At 43.9% G+C, this 24,029-nt stretch overlaps 1 protein-coding gene across 1 annotated transcript in view; it reads right to left on the bottom strand.

The window, feature by feature from the left end:
* The window catches only part of LOC130122911 (LIM domain-binding protein 3-like), a 225,012-nt gene that overhangs the window by 79,976 nt on the left and 121,007 nt on the right, over window positions 1-24,029 (bottom strand). The window contains exons 2-4 of the mRNA XM_056291978.1: window positions 20,743-20,894; window positions 13,872-13,950; window positions 9,186-9,382 (exon numbers count right to left, since the gene is read on the bottom strand). Coding sequence (XP_056147953.1) covers window positions 9,186-9,382; window positions 13,872-13,950; window positions 20,743-20,894 — 428 coding nt within the window. The remainder of the gene's footprint in view (window positions 1-9,185; window positions 9,383-13,871; window positions 13,951-20,742; window positions 20,895-24,029) is intronic.

Here is a 24,029-nt window from a genome sequence, read left to right as displayed (position 1 = left end):
AAGTGAAGAAGTGTAAGTGAAGCAGTGTAAGTGAAGTAGTGTAAGTGAAGCAGTGTAAGTGAAGCAGTGTAAGTGAAGTAGTGTAAGTGAAGTAGTGTAAATGAAGTAGTGTAAGTGAAGTAGCTGAAATGAAGTAGTGTAAATGACGTAAGTGAAGAAGTGTAAGTGAAGCAGTGTAAATGAAGTAGTGTAAGTGAAGAAGTGTAAGTGAAGCAGTGTAAGTGAAGAAGTGTAAGTGAAGAAGTGTAAGTGAAGCAGTGTAAGTGAAGTAGTGTAAGTGAAGCAGCGTAAGTGAAGCAGTGTAAGTGAAGTAGTGTAAGTGAAGTAGTGTAAATGAAGTAGTGTAAGTGAAGTAGCGTAAATGAAATAGTGTAAATGAAGTGAAGTAGTGTAAGTGAAGCAGTGTAAGTGAGGTAGTGTAAATGACGTAAGTGAAGAAGAGTAAGTGAAGAAGTGTAAGTGAAGTAGTGTAAGTGAAGTAGCATAAATGAAGTAGTGTAAGTGAAGCAGTGTAAGTGTAGTGTAAGTGAAGCAGTGTAAGTGAAGCAGTGTAAGTGAAGTAGTGTAAGTGAAGTAGCGTAAATGAAATAGTGTAAATGAAGTGAAGTAGTGTAAATGAAGTAGTGTAAGTGAAGCAGTGTAAGTGAAGTAGTGTAAATGACATAAGTGAAGAAGAGTAAGTGAAGAAGTGTAAGTGAAGTAGCATAAATGAAGTAGTGTAAGTGAAGTAGTGTAAGTGAAGTAGTGTAAGTGAAGTAGCATAAATGAAGTAGTGTAAGTGAAGCAGTGTAAATGAAGTAGTGTAAGTGAAGTTGTGTAAGTGAAGTAGTGTAAATGAGGTAAGTGAAGTAGTGTAAGTGAAGCAGTGTAAGTAAAGTAGTGTAAATGAGGTAAGTGAAGTAGTGTAAGTGAAGCAGTGTAAGTAAAGTAGTGTAAATGAAGTAAGTGAAGTAGTGTAAGTGAAGTAGTGTAAATGAGTTAAGTGAAGTAGTGTAAGTCTAGTAGTGTAAGTGAAGTAGCGTAAATGAAGTAAGTGAAGTAGCATAAATGAAGTAGTGTAAATGACGCAAGTGAAGTAGTGTAAATGAAGTTGTGTAAGTGAAATGACGTAAATGAAGTAGTGTAAATGACGTAAGTGAAGAAGTGTAAGTGAAGTAGTGTAAATGAAGTAGTGTAAATGACGTAAGTGATGAAGTGTAAGTGAAGCAGTGTAAGTGAAGCAGTGTAAATGAAGTAGTGTAAGTGAAGTAGTGTAAATGAAGTAAGTGAAGCAGTGTAAGTGAAGTAGCATAAATGAAGTAGTGTAAGTGAAGCAGTGTAAGTGAAGCAGTGTAAATGAAGTAGTGTAAGTGAAGTAGTGTAAGTGAAGCAGTGTAAGTAAAGTAGTGTAAATGAAGTAAGTAAAGCAGTATAAGTGAAGTAGTGTAAATTAAGTAAGTGAAGTAGTGTAAATGAGGTAAGTGGTGTAAGTGCAGTAGTGTAAGTGAAGTAGTGTAAATTAAGTAAGTGAAGCAGTGTAAGTGAAGTAGTTCAAATGAGGTAGTGTAAGTGAAGTAGTGTAAATTAAGTAAGTGAAGTAGTGTAAGTGAAGTAGTGTAAATGAAGTAGTGTAAGTGAAGTTGTGTAAGTGAAGTAGTGTAAATGAGGTAAGTGAAGTAGTGTAAGTGAAGCAGTGTAAGTAAAGTAGTGTAAATGAAGTAAGTGAAGTAGTGTAAGTGAAGTAGTGTAAGTGAAGTAGTATAAATTAAGTAAGTGAAGTAGTGTAAGTGAAGTAGTGTAAATGAGGTAAGTGGTGTAAGTGCAGTAGTGTAAGTGAAGTAGTGAAAATAAGGTAAGTAGTGTAAGTGAAGTAGTGTAAGTAAAGTAGTGTAAGTGAAGTAGTGTAAATGAGGTAAGTGAACAGTGTAAGTAAAGTAGTGTAAATGAAGTAAGTGAAGTAGTGTACGTAAATTAGTGTAAATGAAGTAAGTGAAGTAGTGTAAGTAAAGTAATGTCTATGAATTAAGTGAACAGTGTAAGTGAAAGTGTTGAACGTGACTGGTGCTTATGATGAGCCCTGACTGTCACACAGCCACTGGCTTCAACATGCAGCTGTTCTGCTGCTGTGTGTCACGACAACAACCACTCACCCTCTATAGTAACACACACATCTGATACATTTACCACACACGCACACACACAAAGAAACACACAGACACATGTGCAGATCGATAGATAGACAGGAAGGCAGATAGATAGATAGATAGATAGATAGATAGATAGATAGATAGATAGACATGTAGATAGATAGATACAGATAGAAATGTAGATAGATAGATAGATAGATAGATAGATAGATAGATAGATAGATAGATAGATAGATAGATAGATAGACAGGCAGTCAGACAGGCAGGCAGGCAGCTAGATAGACACATACATAGATAGACAGAGACGTACACTACCGTTCAAAAGTTTGGGGTCACCCAAACAATTTTGTGTTTTCCATGAAAAGTCACACTTATTCACCACCATATGTTGTGAAATGAATAGAAAATAGAGTCAAGACATTGACAAGGTTAGAAATAATGATTTGTATTTGAAATAAGATTTTTTTTACATCAAACTTTGCTTTCGTCAAAGAATCCTCCATTTGCAGCAATTACAGCATTGCAGACCTTTGGCATTCTAGCTGTTAATTTGTTGAGGTAATCTGGAGAAATTGCACCCCACGCTTCCAGAAGCAGCTCCCACAAGTTGGATTGGTTGGATGGGCACTTCTTGCGTACCATACGGTCAAGCTGCTCCCACAACAGCTCAATGGGGTTCAGATCTGGTGACTGCGCTGGCCACTCCATTACCGATAGAATACCAGCTGCCTGCTTCTGCTCTAAATAGTTCATGCACAATTTGGAGGTGTGTTTAGGGTCATTGTCCTGTTGTAGGATGAAATTGGCTCCAATCAAGCGCTGTCCACTGGGTATGGCATGGCGTTGCAAAATGGAGTAATAGCCTTCCTTATTCAGAATCCCTTTTACCCTGTACAAATCTCCCACCTTACCAGCACCAAAGCAACCCCAGACCATCACATTACCTCCACCATGCTTAACAGATGGCGTCAGGCATTCTTCCAGCATCTTTTCATTTGTTCTGCGTCTCACAAACGTTCTTCTTTGTGATCCAAACACCTCAAACTTGGATTCATCCGTCCACAACACTTTTTTCCAGTCTTCCTCTGTCCAATGTCTGTGTTCTTTTGCCCATCTTAATCTTTTTCTTTTATTGGTCAGTCTCAGATATGGCTTTTTCTTTGCCACTCTGCCCTGAAGCCCAGAATCCCGCAGCCGCCTCTTCACTGTAGATGTTGACACTGGTGTTTTGCGGGTACTATTTAATGAAGATGCCAGTTGGGGACCTGTGAGGCGTCTGTTTCTCAAACTAGAGACTCTAATGTACTTATCTTCTTGCTCAGTTGTGCAACGCGGCCTCCCACTTCTTTTTCTACTCTGGTTAGAGCCTGTTTGTGCTGTCCTCTGAAGGGAGTAGTACACACCGGTGTAGGAAATCTTCAATTTCTTAGCAATTTCTCGCATGGAATAGCCTTCATTTCTAAGAGCAAGAATAGACTGTCGAGTTTCAGATGAAAGTTCTCTTTTTCTGGCCATTTTGAGCGTTTAATTGACCCCACAAATGTGATGCTCCAGAAACTCAATCTGCTCAAAGGAAGGTCAGTTTTGTAGCTTCTGTACCGAGCTAAACTGTTTTCAGATGTGTGAACATGATTGCACAAGGGTTTTCTAATCATCAATTAGCCTTCTGAGCCAATGAGCAAACACATTGTACCATTAGAACACTGGAGTGATAGTTGCTTGAAATGGGCCTCTATACACCTATGTAGATATTGCACCAAAAACCAGACATTTGCAGCTAGAATAGTCATTTACCACATTAGCAATGTATAGAGTGTATTTCTTTAAAGTTAAGACTAGTTTAAAGTTATCTTCATTGAAAAGTACAGTGCTTTTCCTTCAAAAATATGGACATTTCAATGTGACCCCAAACTTTTGAACGGTAGTGTAGATAGATCGATAGATAAGATAGATAGATAGACATGTAGATAGATAGATAGATAGATAGATAGATAGATAGATAGATAGATAGATAGATAGATAGATAGATAGATAGATAGACAGACAGAGAGACATGTAGATAGATCGATAGACATGTAGATAGATAGATAGATAGATAGATAGATAGATAGATAGATAGATAGATAGATAGATAGATAGACATGTAGATAGATTGATAGACAGAGAGACATGTAGATAGATCGATAGATAAGATAGATAGATAGACATGTAGATAGATAGATAGACAGAGAGACATGTAGATAGATCGATAGATAAGATAGATAGATAGACATGTAGATAGATAGATAGATAGATAGATAAGATAGACAGAGAGACATGTAGATAGATCGATAGATAAGATAGATAGACATGTAGATAGATAGATAGATAGATAGATAGATAGATAGATAGATAGATAGATAGATAGATAGATAGATAGATAGATAGATAGATAGATAGACATGTAGATAGATAGATAGACAGAGAGACATGTAGATAGATCGATAGACAGATAGACATGTAGATAGATAGATAGACATGTAGCTAGATCGATAGACAGATAGACATGTAGATAGATAGACAGATAGACATATAGATAGATCGATAGACAGATAGACATGTAGATAGATCGATAGATAGATAGATAGATAGATAGATAGATAGATAGATAGATAGATAGATAGATAGATCGATAGATAGATAGATAGATAGACAGATAGACATGTAGTTAGATAGATAGATAGACAGGCAGTCAGACAGGCAGATAGATAGACAGGCAGGCAGCTAGATAGACACATACATAGATAGATAGATAGATAGATAGATAGATAGATAGATAGATAGATAGATAGATAGATAGATAGACAGATAGATAGACATGTAGATATAGATAGATAGACAGATAGATAGATAGACATGTAGATATAGATAGATAGACAGATAGATAGATAGACATGTAGATATAGATAGATAGATAGATAGATAGATATATACAGATAGACAGATAGATAAGACAGATAGATAGATAGATAGATAGATAGATAGATAGATAGATAGATAGATAGATAGATAGATAGACATGTAGATATAGATAGATAGATAGATAGATAGATAGATAGATAGATAGATACAGAAAGACAGATAGATAGATAAGACAGACATGTTGATAGATCGATAGATAGATAGATAGATAGATAGACAGACAGACAGACAGAGGGACAGATAGATAGATAGATAGATAGATAGATAGATAGATAGATAGATAGATAGATAGATAGATAGATAGACAGATAGATAGACAGATAGATAGACATGTAGATATAGATAGATAGACAGATAGATAGATAGACATGTAGATATAGATAGATAGATAGATAGATAGATAGATATATACAGATAGACAGATAGATAAGACAGATAGATAGATAGATAGATAGATAGATAGATAGATAGATAGACATGTAGATATAGATAGATAGATAGATAGATAGATAGATAGATAGATAGATAGATAGATAGATAGATAGATAGATACAGAAAGACAGATAGATAGATAAGACAGACATGTTGATAGATCGATAGATAGATAGATAGATAGATAGACAGACAGACAGACAGAGGGACAGATAGATAGATAGATAGATAGATAGATAGATAGATAGATAGATAGATAGATAGATAGATAGATAGACATGTAGACAGATAGATAGATAGATAGATAGATAGATAGATAGATAGATAGATACAGAAAGACAGATAGATAGATAAGACAGACATGTTGATAGATCGATAGATAGATAGATAGATAGATAGATAGATAGACAGACAGACAGACAGAGGGACAGATAGATAGATAGATAGATAGATAGATAGATAGATAGATAGATAGATAGATAGATAGATAGATAGATAGATAGATAGACAGGCAGCTAGATAGACACATACATAGATAGATAGACAGACAGACAGGCAGACAGATAGATAGATATATAGATAGATAAACAGGCAGATAGACAGATAGATAGATAGATAGACAGACAGAGGGACAGATAGATAGATAGATAGATAGATAGATAGATAGATAGATAGATAGATAGATAGATAGATAGATAGATAGATAGATAGATAGACAGACAGACAGACAGACAGACAGACAGACAGACAGACAGACAGACAGACAGACAGACAGACAGACAGACAGGCAGGCAGGCAGATAGACAGATAGACATACAGAGGGATAGATAGATAGATAGATAGATAGACTTGTAGATAGATAGATAGACATGTAGATAGATCAATAGATAGACATGTAGATAGATAGATAGACTTGTAGATAGATAGATAGACATGTAGATAGATCGATAGATAGACATGTAGATAGATAGATACGGATAGACATGTAGATAGATCGATAGATAGATAGATAGATAGATAGATAGATAGATAGACATGTAGATAGATAGATAGATAGATAGATAGATAGATAGATAGATAGATAGATAGATAGATAGATAGACAGATAGATAGATAGACATGTAGATAGATATAGAGATAGATAGATAGACATATAGATCGATAGATATATAGATAGATAGATAGATAGATAGATAGATAGATAGATAGATAGATAGATAGATAGACATGTAGATAGATCAATAGATAGACATGTAGATAGATAGATAGACATGTAGATAGACAGATAGACATGTAGATAGATCAATAGATAGATAGATAGATAGATAGATAGATAGATAGACATGTAGACAGATAGATAGATAGATAGATAGATAGATAGATAGATAGATAGATAGATAGATAGATAGATAGACAGGCAGTCAGACAGGCAGATAGATATAGACAGACAGGCAGGCAGCTAGATAGACATACATAGATGGATAGACAGATAGACATGTAGATAGATAGATAGATAGATAGATAGATAGATAGATAGATAGATAGATAGATAGATAGACATGTAGATAGATAGACAGACAGACAGACAGACAGACAGACAGACAGACAGACAGACAGACAGACAGACAGACAGACAAAGAAAGAAAGAAAGAAACAGACAGGCAGAGAGACTGACGGACACAGACAGACAGTCAGACAAATATATAGATAGACAGACAGACAGACAGACAGACAGACAGACAGACAGACAGACGGACAGATATATAGATAGACAGACAGACAGGCAGATAGACAGACAGACAGACAGGCAGACATACAGATAGACAGACGGACAGATAGATAGATAGATAAATAGATAGACAGACAGACAGGCAGATAGACAGACAGACAGACAGACAGACAGATAGACAGGCAGATATATGGACAGATAGATAGATAGATAGATAGATAGATAGATAGATAGATAGATAGATAGATAGATAGATAGATAGATAGATAGACAGACAGACAGACAGACAGACAGACAGGCAGATAGACAGATGGACGGATAGATAGATAGATAGATAGATAGATAGATAGATAGATAGATAGATAGATAGATAGATAAGATAGATAGATAGATAGATAGATAGATAGACAGACAGACAGACAGACAGACAGGCAGGTAGACAGACAGACAGACAGACAGACAGGCAGACATACAGACAGACAGACGGACAGATAGATAGATAGATAAATAGATAGACAGACAGACAGGCAGATAGACAGACAGACAGGCAGATAGACAGACAGACAGACGGACAGATAGATAGATAGACAGGCAGACATATGGACAGATAGATAGATAGATAGACAGGCAGACAGACAGACAGACAGGCAGATAGACAGATGGACGGATAAATAGATAGATAGATGATTTTAAGAACAAATGAAAGAGGAAGTGAAGACAGCACGGTGGTTTGAGGCTGACCGACAGAGGGAAAGGTATTCAGTATCTATCCTGATATAATGCCTTCATCTACAGCCCACAGCACCACATCTGTTCCCAAGGCTTTTCTGTGTAATCACATGGAAGTCATCGCCGCACCTCAGCATCCGTCTGCTGACATCTGCCGGAGCAAAACCAGGACCTGAGTCCAATCCTGAACGTTCTGAGTCCACCATCCTCCTGCTTGATATGAAGTGTCTGCAGAGCAGAGGACTGATGGAGCTGGTCCACAGGATCATGGACTCACATGTCATATGGATTCTTATGTCGTGTGGGTTCAGATATAATAATGTCATATTATAAAGCAATAAAAATGCAAGACATCTAGAGAGTTTTTGACCAACTTGTACAGCACCAGTTGAAAAAGTAGAATTTACTTAAAATTCATCTGAGAATGGGGGTGTTTGCTGATCTCAGATTTGTAGAAGTTATATCAGTTTTTTTTAATGGACAAAGAAAATCTACTTTCATCCATTCAAGATGTGGATCAATAAATCCCAGGTGTGCTCCACAAGCCCTCTGCCCGCTAGCAGTGCTGGGGCTCAGTAGCACAGCTAGCTGCCAGTAGCACAGCTAGCCGCCAGTAGCACAGCGAGCTCCCAGTAGCACAGCTAGCTGCCAGTTACACAGCTAGCTCCCTGTAGCACAGCGAGCTGCCAGTAGCACAGCTAGCTCCAGCGCTCCTCGGCTGCACCTGCGTGTTTGCTGAGGCCCAGCTTGTGTTGTGTGCACTCTTGGTACACCCGCAATGCTGTCAAACAGAAGCCTCTGACGCATGAGCCCACCTGCTTATTTCCTGTTGCCACCATGTCCAGCGCGGGCTTCACTTCCGGGTGTGTTTGACGAGAACAGCGCAGGACACTTTTCATGATGCGCACAGCCAGGAAAGAGTACGAGCGCATCACTGCTCTCGCTGTCACATAAACACTGGAAAAAATACACTTCCCGGAAATGTGCTACGAACGAGGATTTAAGAGCAACGCCGTGTTTGCAGCGTCTTCACTGTGCAGGGAAACGACCCCTTTTATTCCCCTCCCTCTTATAGCCAAAGGTGAAGATCTCTGTCTTAGGACTCATGAGTGGCTCCATCCATTGACAAAGGGTGTCACACTGATCAGAGGCGGCTGTTTAACACCATCACAGACTCCCCCCAGAAACCACGCGATCCGCCTACATACCCCAGCGGCACGCCAGCTCGCATCATGGCCGCCTCCCTCAGACTCTCCTCCGAATACAGCCCGATGGGCGAGTTATACTGCCGCCTCTGACCCGGGCTGGCCTCCGCTCGCTTTGTGGGCGAACCAGAGTCCGCCTCTAGTGGCAGGGAGGTGGTATTACAGGCCAAGAGGCGGCCATTGACTTGGCCTGATTGACCCTTCAGATGGCAGAAGGAGGAGCAGAACAGGAGGAGAAAAGGAAGGGAAGGAGCCACATCATATGAGTCAGAGAATTTGTAAAACAATGAATATCTTATCAATATCTTTAATATGCTAATAACAACAGTATCTTATCAACATCTTTAATATGCTAATAACAACAGTATCTTATCAATATCTTTCATGAATGATTATTACCACCAACTTAAGAAGGCAGCCAATAACTTTTAAACACCTGCTGTTGATAATACAGAACAATATTATACTGACAAGTCTTAAAATCAAAAACATCCTGTCATGAGTGTCTTCACTATAAACACATGTATGTCAAAATGAAGTACAAACCCAAACTCCAGTGAAGTTGGGACGTTGTGTAAAACGTGAATAAAAACAGAGTACAATGATTTGCAAATCCTTTTCGACCTATATTCAATTGAATACACTACAAAGACAAAATATCCAATGTTCTAACTGATAAACTTTATTGTTTTTTGCAAATATTCCCTCATTTTGAATTTGATGCCTGCAACACGTTCCAAAGAAGCTGGGACAGGGGCAACAACAGACTGGGAAAGTTGAGGAATGCTCAAAAAACACCTGTTTGGAACATTCCACAGGTGAACAGGTAAACTGGAAACAGGTGAGGCCCATGATTGGGTATAAAAGGAGCATCCCCGAAAGGCTCAGTCATTCACAAGCAAGGATGGGGCGAGGTTCACCACTTTGTGAACCACTGCGTGAGCAAATAGTGCAAGAGTTTAAGAACAACGTTTCTCAATGTACAACTGCAAGGAATTTAGGGTCTCCAGTCCATAATATCATTACAAGATTCAGAGAATCTGGAGAAATCTCTGCACGTAAGCGGCAAGGCTGAAAACCAACACTGCCTGTGACCTTCGACCCCTCGGGCGGCACTGCATTAAAAACTGACATCATTGTGTAAAGGATATTACCACGTGGGCTCAGGAGCACTTGGGAAAACCATCGTCAGTTAACACAGTTGATCGCTACATCTACAAGTGCAAGTTAAAACTCTACCATGCAAAGCCAAAGCCATATATCAAGCCCACCCAGAAACACCGCCGGCTTCTCTGGCCCGAGCTCATCTGAGATGGACTGACGCAAAGTGGACAAGTGTGCTGTGGTCTGACGAGTCCACATTTCACATTGTTTTTGGAAATCATGGACGTAATGTTCTCCGGGCTAAAGAGGAAAAGGACCATCCAGATTGTTATCAGCGCAGAGTCCAAAAGCCAGCATCTGTGATGGTATGGGGTGTGTGTTAGTGCCCATGGCATCATGGGTAACTTGCACATCTGTGAAGGCACCATTAATGCTGAAAGGTACATACAGGTTTTGGAGCAACATGTGCTGCCATCCAAGCGACGTCTTTTTCAGGGACATCCCTGCTTATTTCAGCAAGACAATGCCAAGCCACATTCTGCACATGTTACAACAGCGGGGCTTCGTAGTAAAAGAGTGCGGGTACTGGACTGGCCTGCCTGCAGTCCAGACCTGTCTCCCATTGAACATGTGTGGCGCGTTATGAATCGCAAAATACAGCAACGGAGACTCCGAACTGTTGAGCAACTGAAGTCGTACATCAGCAAGAATGGGAAAGAATTCCACCTACAAAGCTTCAACAATTAGTGTCCTCAGTTCCCAAACGCTTGTTGAGTGTTGTTAAAAGGAAAGGTGGTGTAACACAGCGGTGAACATGCCCCTGTCCCAGCTTCTTTGGAACGTGTTGCAGGCATCAAATTCAGAATGAGTGAATATTTGCAAAAAACAAAGTTTATCAGTTTGAACATTAAATATCTTGTCTTTGTAGTGTATTCAACTGAATATAGGTGGAAAAGGATTTGCAAATCATTGTATTCTGTTTTTATTCACGTTTTACACAACGTCCCAACTTCATTGGAGTTGGGGTTTGTAGTATAGGGACAGTAAAAGGCAGTTTACATTGTTTCCTGTGATGTCATACTGTGATGTCATACTGTGTCAGATGGATGCTGATAAAGTACGTCTCTAGGCTGCTTTGATTTTTTAAACTGGCTGCCTAGCGGCCTTCAGCTACCTACACTGAACCAGAACCATAAAGCGACAAGCCAGAAGTTTATCAAGACTCTTGCTAACCTGGACACCTGTACAATGGTACACAGGTACACCAGTACACCTGTACAACGGTACACATGTACACCAGTACACCTGTACACAGTACATCTGTACACCTGTACACCAGTACATCTGTACACCAGTACGCCTGTACATCTACACACCTGCACACCAGTACATCTGTACACCTGTGCACCTTTACACCTGTACACCAGTACGTCTGTACATCAGTACATCTGTACCCCTGTACACCACAACACTTGTACACCTGTACCCCAGTACATCTGTACCCCAGTACATCTGTACACCTGTTCACCTGCACATCGGTACACATGTACACCAGTAGATCTATATACCTGTACACCAGAAAATTTGGACACCAGTTTTTCTGTACATCTGTACAACAGTACACCTGTGCACCAGTGCATCTCTACACCTGTACACCAGTACGCCTGTATACCTATACATCTGTACACCTGCACACCTGTTCATCTGTACACCTGTACACCAGTAAACCTGTACATCTGTACACATGTAGGACTTGGTAATACTTTCTATCTAGCAATAACTAATCCAAAATACCCCCTTCAAGAACCACTGATGGTGTCAAGTGTTATCTATGAGTAATGTGTACTTAAGATTAAATAGTGTACTGCAAGTGTGTACTGTGGTACTACTATGTTAGTATGTTAGAGGTACTGTCATCTGTGTACCATGTGTATCAGTGTGTACTGTGGTACTACTATGTTAGTACTCTTAGAGGCACTGTAGTCTGGTTACTATGTGTATCAGTATGTACTGTGGTATTACTATGTTAGTACTGTTAGAGGTACTGTTGTCTGTGTATCAGTATGTACTGTGGTACTAGGTTAGTACTGTTAGAGGTACTGTTGTCTGTGTACCATGTGTATCAGTGTGTACTGTGGCATTACTATGTTAGTACTGTTAGAGGTACCGTTGTCTGTGTACCATGTGTATCGGTTTTTACTATGGTACTATGGTAGTACTGTCAGAGGTACTATTTTCTGTGTACCATGTGTATCAGTTTTTACTGTGGTACTATGGTAGTACTGGTAGAGGTACTGTTGTCTGTGTACCATGTGTATCAGTTTTTACTGTGGTACTATGGTAGTACTGTTAGAGGTATTGTTGTCTGTGTACCATGTGTATCAGTGTGAACTATCGTAGTATGGTAGTACTGTTAGGGGTACCGTTGTCTGTGTACCATGTGAATCAGTGTGTACTGTGGTACTATGGTAGTACTGTTAAAGGTATTGTTGTCTGTGTACCATGTGTATCAGTGTGTACTATGGTACTATGTCTCCAGGTGTGGCTTGATATCATCATCAAACAGAAGACATTAGAGAAACCAGTCAGCAGGCCTGATGCCTGTGAGGTGAAACCACAACATCTAAATAAAACCTTACTGGGTCAGACTGGATCAGTTGTGGCATCTCTACAGACTGTCTAGAGACTGTCTACAGAAGGTCTACAGCTGTGTAATGAATGTGTTGTGTAATGTAGTTAATGTAACTCTTTAGCTCACATTTTCTCAGTATGTGAAAGTTAAGACGGTATTGGTGTATTTATATGTAGAGATGTATTTGAGTGGTACTGCTGGGTTTGTGTGAATGGTGTTTTGGAACATGAGTGGTGTTCTGGGTCTGCTGGTACCGCTGGGTTTGTGTGAATGGTGTATTGGAACATGAGTGGTGTTCTGGGTCTGCTGGTACCGCTGGGTTTGTGTGAATGGTGTATTGGAACATGAGTGGTGTTCTGGGTCTGCTGGTACCGCTGGGTTTGTGTGAATGGTGTATTGGAACATGAGTGGTGGTCTGGGTCTGCTGGTACCGCTGGGTTAGTGTGAATGGTGTATTGGAACATGAGTGGTGTTCTGGGTATGCTGGTACCGCTGGGTTTGTGTGAATGGTGTATTGGAACATGAGTGGTGTTCTGGGTCTGCTGGTACCGCTGGGTTTGTGTGAATGGTGTATTGGAACATGAGTGGTGTTCTGGGTCTGCTGGTACCGCTGGGTTTGTGTGAATGGTGTATTGGAACATGAATGGTGTTCTGGGTCTGCTGGTACCGCTGGGTTTTTGTGAACGGTGTATTGGAACATGAGTGGTGTTCTGGGTCTGCTGGTACCGCTGGGTTTGTGTGAATGGTGTATTGGAACATGAGTGGTGTTCTGGGTCTGCTGGGTTTGTGTGAATGGTGTATTGGAACATGAGTGGTGTTCTGGGTCTGCTGGTACCGCTGGGTTAGTGTGAATGGTGTATTGGAACATGAGTGGTGTTCTGGGTCTGCTGGTACCGCTGGGTTTGTGTGAATGGTGTATTGGAACATGAGTGGTGTTCTGGGTCTGCTGGTACCTGCTGGTGGGGAATCATGGACACAATGGGGGAGTCAATTCTTTGGCTTCCAGTTGTGAGTGAAGCCGGACGCTTTGACCTGAAACACACCAGAAGAAGAAATGAATTATTAAATCTTGAGCAAGATAAGCAGCTGTGACCCCCCCCCCCCCGCCAAACCCTCAGAAAAAGATTGCGTTGTTTTAAATAAAAGAAAATGATTAGAAATAAAGTGACACCAGGGCGGCTGATTAGAGCGCCGGCCTCAATGTTGCAACATGACCAGTTTGAATCCAACTGGTGACTTTTGCTGCATGTCATCCTCCCCATATCTCCCATCTGTCCCATCTCTCCCATCTTCCCTGTCTATCTACACTGTCATTGACAAAATTACTCCAATATCTACTTTATTCTTTCGTACTCTACTGTCTGGATGCTGCCCAATAATCCAGGTAAGAAATCACAGAGGGTTGAATCAGTTCATCTGGACACACCGTTTACTGACCGATACATTTCATCATCATCTGAAGGACCTCTTCAGTCTCACCAGACTGCAGGTGTCCCCACCCTTATAAACATTACAGTGACTGCAGTTACTGTATTGGTTATAAGGGTGGGGGTACCTGCAGTCACTGTAGTGGTTATAAGGGTGGGGACACCTGCAGTCACTGTAGTGGTTATAGGGGTGGGGACACCTGCAGTCACTGTATTGGTTATAAGGGTGGGGGTACCTGCAGTCACTGTATTGTTTATAAGGGTGGGGTACCTGCAGTCACTGTATTGGTTATAAGGGTGGGGGTACCTGCAGTCACTGTATTGTTTATAAGGGTGGGGTACCTGCAGTCACTGTATTGTTTATAAGGGTGGGGGTACCTGCAGTCACTGTGTTGTTGATAAGGGTGGGGATACCTGCAGTAACTGTGTTGTCTATAAGGGTGGGGTACCTGCAGTCACTGTGTTTTCTATAAGGGTGGGAGTACCTGCAGTCACTGTGTTGTCGATAAGGGTGGGGGTACCTGCAGTCACTGTATTGTTTATAAGGGTGGGGGTACCTGCAGTCACTGTATTGTTTATAAGGGTGGGGACACCTGCAGTCACCGTATTGTTTATAAGGGTGGGGACACCTGCAGTTACTGTATTGGTTATAAGGGTGGGGGTACCTGCAGTCACTGTAGTGGTTATAAGGGTGGGGACACCTGCAGTCACTGTATTGTTTATAAGGGTGGGGGTACCTGCAGTCACTGTATTGTTTATAAGGGTGGGGACACCTGCAGTTACTGTATTGGTTATAAGGGTGGGGGGTACCTGCAGTCACTGTAGTGGTTATAAGGGTGGGGACACCTGCAGTCACTGTAGTGGTTATAAGGGTGGGGACACCTGCAGTCACTGTGTTGTTTATAAGGGTGGGACACCTGCAGTCACTGTGTTGTTTATAAGGGCGGGAAACCTGCAGTCACTGTGTTGTTGATAAGGGTGGGGTACCTGCAGTCACTGTGTTGTTGATAACGGTGGGGGTACCTGCAGTCACTGTGTTGTCGATAAGGGTGGGGGTACCTGCAGTCACTGTATTGTTTATAAGGGTGGGGACACCTGCAGTCACCGTATTGTTTATAAGGGTGGGGACACCTGCAGTTACTGTATTGGTTATAAGGGTGGGGGTACCTGCAGTCACTGTAGTGGTTATAAGGGTGGGGACACCTGCAGTCACTGTATTGTTTATAAGGGTGGGGGTACCTGCAGTCACTGTATTGTTTATAAGGGTGGGGACACCTGCAGTTACTGTATTGGTTATAAGGGTGGGGGGTACCTGCAGTCACTGTAGTGGTTATAAGGGTGGGGACACCTGCAGTTACTGTATTGTTTATAATGGTGGGGACACCTGCAGTCACTGTAGTGGTTATAAGGGTGGGGACACCTGCAGTCACTGTGTTGTTGATAACGGTGGGGGTATCTGCAGTCACTGTGTTGTCTGTAAGGGTGGGGGTACCTGCAGTCACTGTATTGTTTATAAGGGTGGGGGTACCTGCAGACTGTGTTGTTGATAAGGGTGGGGGTACCTGCAGTCAAGTGAGACTGAAGGTGTAGGATCAACACAGTCTCCAATAAAAGTTGTTCTTTGTTGTAAAGTTCAAAAGTAATTCATTATTATAATTTAAGGGAGAGAGATTTAAATTGATCATTTCAAGTCATTGCCCTGTCGCCATCATGGTGAGCGAGAGAGAGAGAGAGAGAGAGAGAGAGAGAGAGAGAGAGACCTTTGACCTTTAACCAAGCCTTTAATGTTCCAATTCTTCATTCACATCAAGATAACAACATTAACACAAATACTCATATACATAGTGAAAAACACAATTGCAATACACATTAAAAACAAAAGGATACACACCTTCCCCTATTTTTTTTCAGAAACGAAGAAGCAGCACTTGGTTTTCTACCGTGCACAGGACAGCCCCATGTCCCCAGCACAGCCCCATGTCCCCAGCACAGCCCCATGTCCCCAGCACAGCCCCATGTCCCCAGCATGCCTCCATGTCCCCAGCACGCCTCCATTTCCCCACATAGAAATAAATCCTTCCAAGTTTGAAATAAGTTTGAGAAACATGAACTCAATTTTCAGCCGAGCAGCCACTAGACCCCTGAACATGAGTGTAGCATCTGTGGACCCTGTGCCTTTCATTTTGTTCCTTCTGCTAAGCCAAATGCTCATTTTTTCCTGAATTATCGAGAGAGAGAGAGAGAGAGAGAGAGAGAGAGAGAGAGAGAGAGAGAGATTTGAATTGATTGTATCAAGTCATTGCCCTGTCTCCCTCATATGGTGAGACGAGTTTCTGAGAGTTGCTGTCTTGCGTGGGGATGACGTTAAATCTACTTCCTGTGGTCAACAATGACAATGACTTAGAAAGGTCATTGAGTGGTCTACATGTCTTGCTGTCAGTCTGATAACTAGGTCAAAAGCAGGGTTAATTTGGAGAGATCCCTGTGGGCATGGCTAATGGTGGCATACTGAAGGGAGAAGTCTTCGCTCGGAATTGAAAAAGGATGGGAGATAAAAGTGTTAGGATGATGAAAGGGAGGGTCTGCTGTAGACAAGGTGAAGTTGATGGTTGCCTGCTGGGCCATAATGGGCTGAGAGGGAGTGCTGAAGGAGGGCAGCTGGGGGCACTGGCATCCCGGTGCCATATGCCCTGACGAAAGCCAGCAGCTGTGATTGCCGGAAGTGGATGGCTGGGGGTGCTGGCAAGCTGGTGCCATGAGCCCCGGTTGAGGCAGGCTAATATGAGTACTGGAGGAGGGCTGCTGGGGGCGCTGGCATCCCAGTGCCAAATGCCCCAGCTGAGGCAAGCTGCTGCGGTTGCTTGAAGTAGGCAGCAGGGGGCAATGGCATCCAAGTGCCAGATTCCCCTGCTAAGGCTAGCTGTTGTGATTGCTGCAGCGAGATGGCAGAGGGTGCTGTGTCGTTTGCCCTGGATGATGTAGGCTGCTGGTGCTAGTGTAGAGAGACCTGATGAAGGGTGGAGGGCCCTGGAATTCTGGTGTTGGGCGCTCCATCTGAAGTGGGTGATGTGTTAAATATTGGTGAGAGTTGGCTGCTGAATGAAGTCCTGGTGTTATTTGTTCTGCCTGATGAGCCCCGTCTTTGCTTTTTTGCTGCTCTTTCTGCTGTCTTTGAGCTGCAGGATATAGTTGTGCTTTCCCTTTAACAGGAGCGCTGATGTCACAGTGTGTTGTTGGGGCGCGCGTGATGATGTCCCCTGGAAGAGAGCTGGTGTTGACAGAGCGGTGGGCACAACAGATTGACATGAGAGCTATAAAAAGCTTTGTTGTCTGTTCAGTGACATGAAGGGATTCCTTTATCTTTTAGTGTGAGTGACGTCAGTCCAGCCAATTTTTTATTTTTTTTTGGAGAAGGCTGGTCGTCGAGGGACCTGCTGGAGCGTGGTGACGCTGTAACCAGCTACGAGTTGTGAGGCCAGTGTTGGGACAATGGAAGGAGGCTGGAGTTATCCTCATAGAATTGCAGCAATGGTGATGGACTGTTCTTGAATTTCCTCGTCCTGTCCTCCTGGCTGCGGAAGGAGGCGGGCTGGGAGATGCAGAGGACTCGTCCTTTGAACTCTGTGGAGACATGAACTTGGTGGGATACAGACCATGGAAGAGACTGAGTTGGTGCTTGCTGGCAGGAGAGGACTGAAACAATAATTCAGGCCGGGACTTGACTCCATCCCAGGCCACCCTGTTCATGCGAACCACCAAACTGCTAATTTTGTAGGCTAACCCTATTTGTTGATGAGGTGGGTATCAGACTAATTATACATTTGGCCACTATTGCCCCTTTTCCACTAACTGGTACCGGCTCAACTCAAAATGCTTCTGTGTCGTTTTCCATTACCGTAACAGTACCTCATCAGCATAGCTGGTCGTCATGGCGATGTCTGGTTTTTGATTTCAAAATGTACTTTTAAGATAAGTCCGCTTTGGTATTTAAAAATGCCGGGTGATATCCCATGTGTGCATTGATGACGCAGTGACGCGTTTCTCCGACCAATCGGAGCTCTGCATTGATTTTGGTACCCGCTCCAGTTTTTTTGGAACCTCAACAAAGGTGGTACCAGAAACGTGGTAATACCAAAATGCCGGTACTTTCCAGGAATGGAAAACGAAAAAAGGGCGAGTGGAGTTGAGCTGGTACCGTGTAGTGGAAAAGGGGCATACGTCATTTGGGAGGAAAGAAAGCCACTTTATTTTATCTATCTATCTATTTTACTTTATTTTTTTTATTTATCTACTTATTTGTCATTGTACAGTTGTTTGGTTACAATGAAATTTGTCTTGTGCATTCAACCCATCCTATTGTATAGGAGTAGTTGGACCAGCTCCAATTCTTCTTTCCATTGCCTTGCTCAGGGGCACAGGCAGGAGTTTCAATCCTAACATGCATGTCTTTTTGATGGTGGGAGGAAACCGGAGCACCCGGAGGAAACCCATGCAGACATGGGGAGACATACAAACTCCTCACAGAACCAGGACAAGGTCCGTTCTTTGTTTGAACTCTTGCTGTGAGGAAACAGTGCTAACCACTGGGCCACCATGCCAGATTACAAAATACAAAAATCTGGGACTGACCAACATGTAGCCTATCTGACTACTGAGTTTTCAAGGTATAGATGCACCTGAAACTCAGTAGGAATACACCAATCATAGCACATACAAATGTACAAGGCCAGACACACAAAACAATTAGCCTACACCTTGAAAAAGAGAATGACATACAGAGTTAGCGCACATGTTCAAATTCAATTCAGTTCAATTCAATTTATTTTCATTAAGGAGGTCTAGAGGTCTCAGGAGGTCTAGAAGCTGCAGCCACTCCCCCATACACATCAATGGGGTAGAAGTGGAGCGTGTTTCCAGCTTTAAATTCCTTGGAGTCCACATCAGCGAGGAATTCTCCTGGACATTAAACACCCAGGCCCTTGTGAAAAAGGCCCAACAACGCCTGCATTTCCTGAGGAGGCTGAGGAGCGCCCGTCTATCCCCCAAAATCCTCACCAACTTCTACCACTGCACCATAGAGGGCATCCTGACCAGCTGCATGTCAGTGTGGTACAGCAACTGCACCTCAGTAGACCAGAAAGCTCTGCAGCAGGTCGTCAAGGCGGCCCAGCATATCACCGGTACCCAGCTCCCAGCCATTAAAGACATTTATCACAAACGCTGCCTTCGAGGGGTCTGAGCATCAGTAGAGATCCCACCCACCCCAACCATGGACTGTTCTCCCCCTTGCACTCTGGGAGGCGCTACAGGAGCCTCAGAGCCCGTACTACCAGGCTCAAAAACAGCTTCTTTCCACAATACAAGCTGTTGCCCACCTGGACCTAGCTACCCACTGAATGTCTGTGGATATTTTTAAATATTTTGTACTCTTGCTCTTTTTTAACTTATTTTAGCTTTTGGAGGTCTTTATATTCATGCATTAGGGAAATCAAAGTCTCAAAACAACCCAGTGTGTTTGTGTGTCTTAGCTAGAGTTTCTGACTGACCTGGTCCCTTGCTGGAGAACATGCCACTTATTCTGCAGCATTTAGCTGCGCCTGTGGCAAGGGCCACTCTCTTTTATTTTCTCTCCCTCTCTGCTCCACCTTTCCCTTTCTTCTGACTGTCCAATTCGCCAGTCGCCTTGTCTAAAATGTTTATCACTACAGAAGGGAGAGATGGCTGCCACGTGCATTGCTGACAGACGGGATGACATTTTTTTGGCTCAAGCACCCTCGCACGAGGGACACTGCTGTGAGAGAGTCTTGCTGCCTGGTGTTGGATTCTAAGAGGTCCATCAACTCATTCCTACTTGCTATAGTGTCGCTGGTCAAGTTGACTGTTCACGGTAGGCCACCGCAACCCTCGGGCCACAGGGAAATGTCTCCGTGCTCCAAATAGGCTGTCCGGGTGCGTTTGCTGGAATCACTCACTTCCTGGACAGCTTTTGGACTACAGAAAGTGGGGCCTCAGGAATGGAGATGGCAAGGAAGTCTTTGGCGAAGTCCATACACAGGCTGAGCTGAGTGGATGATGAATGATACTGCTCATATGATGAAGTAGTAGCTCAATTCTTTCATTTTGTTTTTTTTTCCCCCCCCGCTGCTCCCCAATTCAATTGATGAATGACAGCTTGGTCTTCTTGCAGAATAGATTTGGGGTGTAAAATCAAATTAAGTTGCTTTAATTTAGAGGTTTAATGAAGGTGGGTCATAAATGACCCTGAAGAAAAAGTCAGCGTACACAATGTGTGGACAACAGAAGGGTTGATGTTGGTGGAGACACAATATGGAACACTATGATGGGTAAAGGACCTTGTTTAGTGTAGTGTTGGAGGCAGGGTAGGGGGTGTTCTTACTTAGCCATGGTGAGCGCCAAGTTGAAGTTGGCCATCTTGATTTTATTCTGCGCCTCCAAGTGAGTCATTCCTTCGGTGCTCACGCCATCGATCGCCACAATTATGTCACCCTGGATCAGGTTCCCATGCGCTGCCTTGCTGCCTGGGGTGATCTGCACACACACACACACACACACACACACACACACACACACACACACACACACACACACACACACACTATAATTTAATTTATGTCCATACTGAATTGGTGGACAAACTCCAATTCCAATGAAGTTGGGACGTTGTGTAAAACGTGAATGAATACAGAATACAATGATTTGCAAATCCTTTCCCACCTATATTCAATTGAATACACTACAAAGACAAGATATCTAATGTTCTAACTGATAAACTTTATTTTTTTTTGCAAATATTCACTCATTTTGAATTTGATGCCTGCAACACGTTCCAAAGAAGCTGGGAAAGGGGCAACAAAAGACTGGGAAAGTTGAGGAATGCTCAAAAAACACCTGTTTGGACCATTCCACAGGTGAACAGGTAAACTGGAAACAGGTGAGTGCCATGACTGGGTATAAAAGGAGCATCCCCGAAAGGCTCAGTCATTCACAAGCAAGGATGGAGCGAGGTTCACCACTTTGTGAACAACTGCGTGAGCAAATAGTGCAACAGTTTAAGAACAACGTTTCACAACGTACAACTGCAAGGAATTTAGGGATTTCATCATCTCCAGTCCATAATATCATCACAAGATTCAGAGAATCTGTTGGTTTTGGGCCTTGTCGCTTACGTGCAGTAAGCGGCAAGGCCCAAAACCAACAGTGAATGCCCGTGACCTTCGACCCCTCAGGCGGCACTGCATTAAAAACCGACATCATTGTGTAAAGGATATGACCACGTGGGCTCAGGAGCACTTGGGAAAACCATCGTCAGTTAACACAGTTGGTCGCTACATCTACAAGTGCAAGTTAAAACTCTACCATGCAAAGCCAAAGCCATATATCAACACCACCCAAAAACGCCGCCGGCTTCTCTGGCCCGACCTCATCTGAGATGGACTGACGCAAAGTGGACAAGTGTGCTGTGGTCTGACGAGTCCACATTTCACATTGTTTTTGGAAATCATGGACGTCGTGTCCTCCGGGCTAAAGAGGAAAAGGACCATCCAGATTGTTATCAGTGCAAAGTCCAAAAGCCAGCATCTGTGATGGTATGGGGGCGTGTTAGTGCCCATGGCATCATGGGTAACTTGCACATCTGTGAAGGCACCATTAATGCTGAAAGGCACATACAGGTTTTGGAGCAACATGTGCTGCCATCCAAGCGACATCTTTTTCAGGGACGTCCCTGCTTATTTCAGCAAGACAATGCCAAGCCACATTCTGCACGTGTTACAACAGCGCGGCTTCGTAGTAAAAGAGTGCGGGTACTGGACTGGCCTGCCTGCAGTCCAGACCTGTCTCCCATTGAAAATGTGTGGCGCATTATGAAGCACAAAATACGACAACGGAGACCCCGGACTGTTGAGCAGTTGAAGTCATACATCATGCAAGAATGGGAAAGAATTCCACCTACAAAGCTTCAACAATTAGTGTCCTCAGTTCCCAAACGCTTATTGAGTGTTGTTAAAAGGAATGGTGATGTTGTGGGAGTGCAGGAATGAGGAGACGGAGAGATCGACTCGAGTCAATTCCGTTTACTCACCACACAAAACAACACCAATACAGCACAATCTCTCGTGGCAACCAGCTAACTGCTAGGCTGCTGCAAACATGACTCCACCCAGGAAACTCTAAGCAGTGCCTACGTCAGCACTCTGCCTTAAAGGAGCAGCAGCCCCTGGTGAATCTACCCTCATTTGTGTATCACCACACAGGCCCCCCCAGTATTCACCATCACGAAAAATGCAACACGAAAGTACTCAGCGAAACATAAACAGTCAACTGGTGAACAGTCCTCAGTGAAACAGTCAACGTTTCGGGGGGTGGACCAGGCGGCCAAAACAGCTGTGCTGAATGGGTATGGGGGCGGGGGCAGGGGACAGAGCCGGAGGCCGGGCAGGGGCCGAGGCTGGGCCAGGGGACCCGAGAAGGGGGGCGTCCACGCCGCGAGGGCAGCGCCAGTTCAACCGGCCCACCCAGGTCCAAATGGGCAGGCTTGAAACAGTCCGCCGAGACCCGCTCCAGCTTGCCCCCCATGTCCACCACAAAGTTCTAAGGCCCCGCTTCCAGGACGCGGAAGGGCCCGTCGTAGGGGGGCTGCAGGGGGGTACGGTGGCTGTCGTGGCGGATGAAGACGCACCTGGTCGACAGCAGATCCTTGGGGACATAGGACTGAGGGAGGCAGTGGTGAGATGTAGGGATCGCAGCGAAAGCGCTGGCACGGTCCCTGGCCAGGGGACCGTGCCAGCTGCTGACCAGGGGACCACAGCGTCCGGGAGAAACTCATCCGGGACACGCAGCGGCTGGCTGTAAACCAGCTCGGCAGATGAGGGCTGGACATCTTCCTTGGGGGCAGAGCGAAGGCTGAGCATGACCCATGGGAGGCGATCGACCCAGTTGCCGTCCGTGAGGCTGGCACGAAGAGCGGCCTTCATAGACCGATGAAACCGCTCACAAAGTCTGTTGCCCTGCAGGTTGTACGCTGTGGTGCAGTGGAGCTTCACCCCCAGCCCCTCCGCGACTGCAGTCCAGAGCTCCGACGTCAACTACAGGCCCCTGTCAGAGGTGAGGTCAGCCGGTGTGCCAAAAGAGCCACCCAGGACCCGATGAACGCCCGGGCCACCTCAGTAGACGTGGTCGATGACGGGAATAGCTTCCGGCCACCTGGTGGTCCTGTCCACCATGGTGAGAAGGTGAGTGAACCCGTGGGAGGGGGGCAGGGGCCCACCAGGTCCACATTTACATGGTCAAAATGCCTCTCGGGCACCAGGAATGGCGCAAAGGGGGCTTTGGTATGACGGTGTACTTTGGAACGCTGGCACGCCACGCAGGAGTCAGCCCAGGCCTTGACGTCCTTCCTGAGGCCGGGCCAGACGAACTTAGCCCCCACCAGCTTAGTGGATGTCTTCACACCCGGGTGGGAAAGGCCATGGATAACGTCAAAAACACGGCGCCGCCAGCCGGCGGGCACTATGTGGGGGGCTGGCCCGTGGAAACGTCGCAGAGGAGCATGGCATTGGAGCTGTCAAACACCACATCCTCCAACTGCAGCCCCGTAGCAGCCGTCCGATAGGCCTGGATGTCCGCGTAAGCGGCTTGGTCTGCAGCCATGGCAGCGTAATGGAG

The sequence above is a fragment of the Lampris incognitus genome, chromosome 13, assembly GCF_029633865.1.
Source record: "Lampris incognitus isolate fLamInc1 chromosome 13, fLamInc1.hap2, whole genome shotgun sequence".
Classification (NCBI taxonomy): Eukaryota; Metazoa; Chordata; class Actinopteri; order Lampriformes; family Lampridae; genus Lampris; species Lampris incognitus.
The sequence above is the reverse complement of the archived record's forward strand: the minus strand, read 5'-3'. Positions and strand labels throughout refer to the sequence as shown.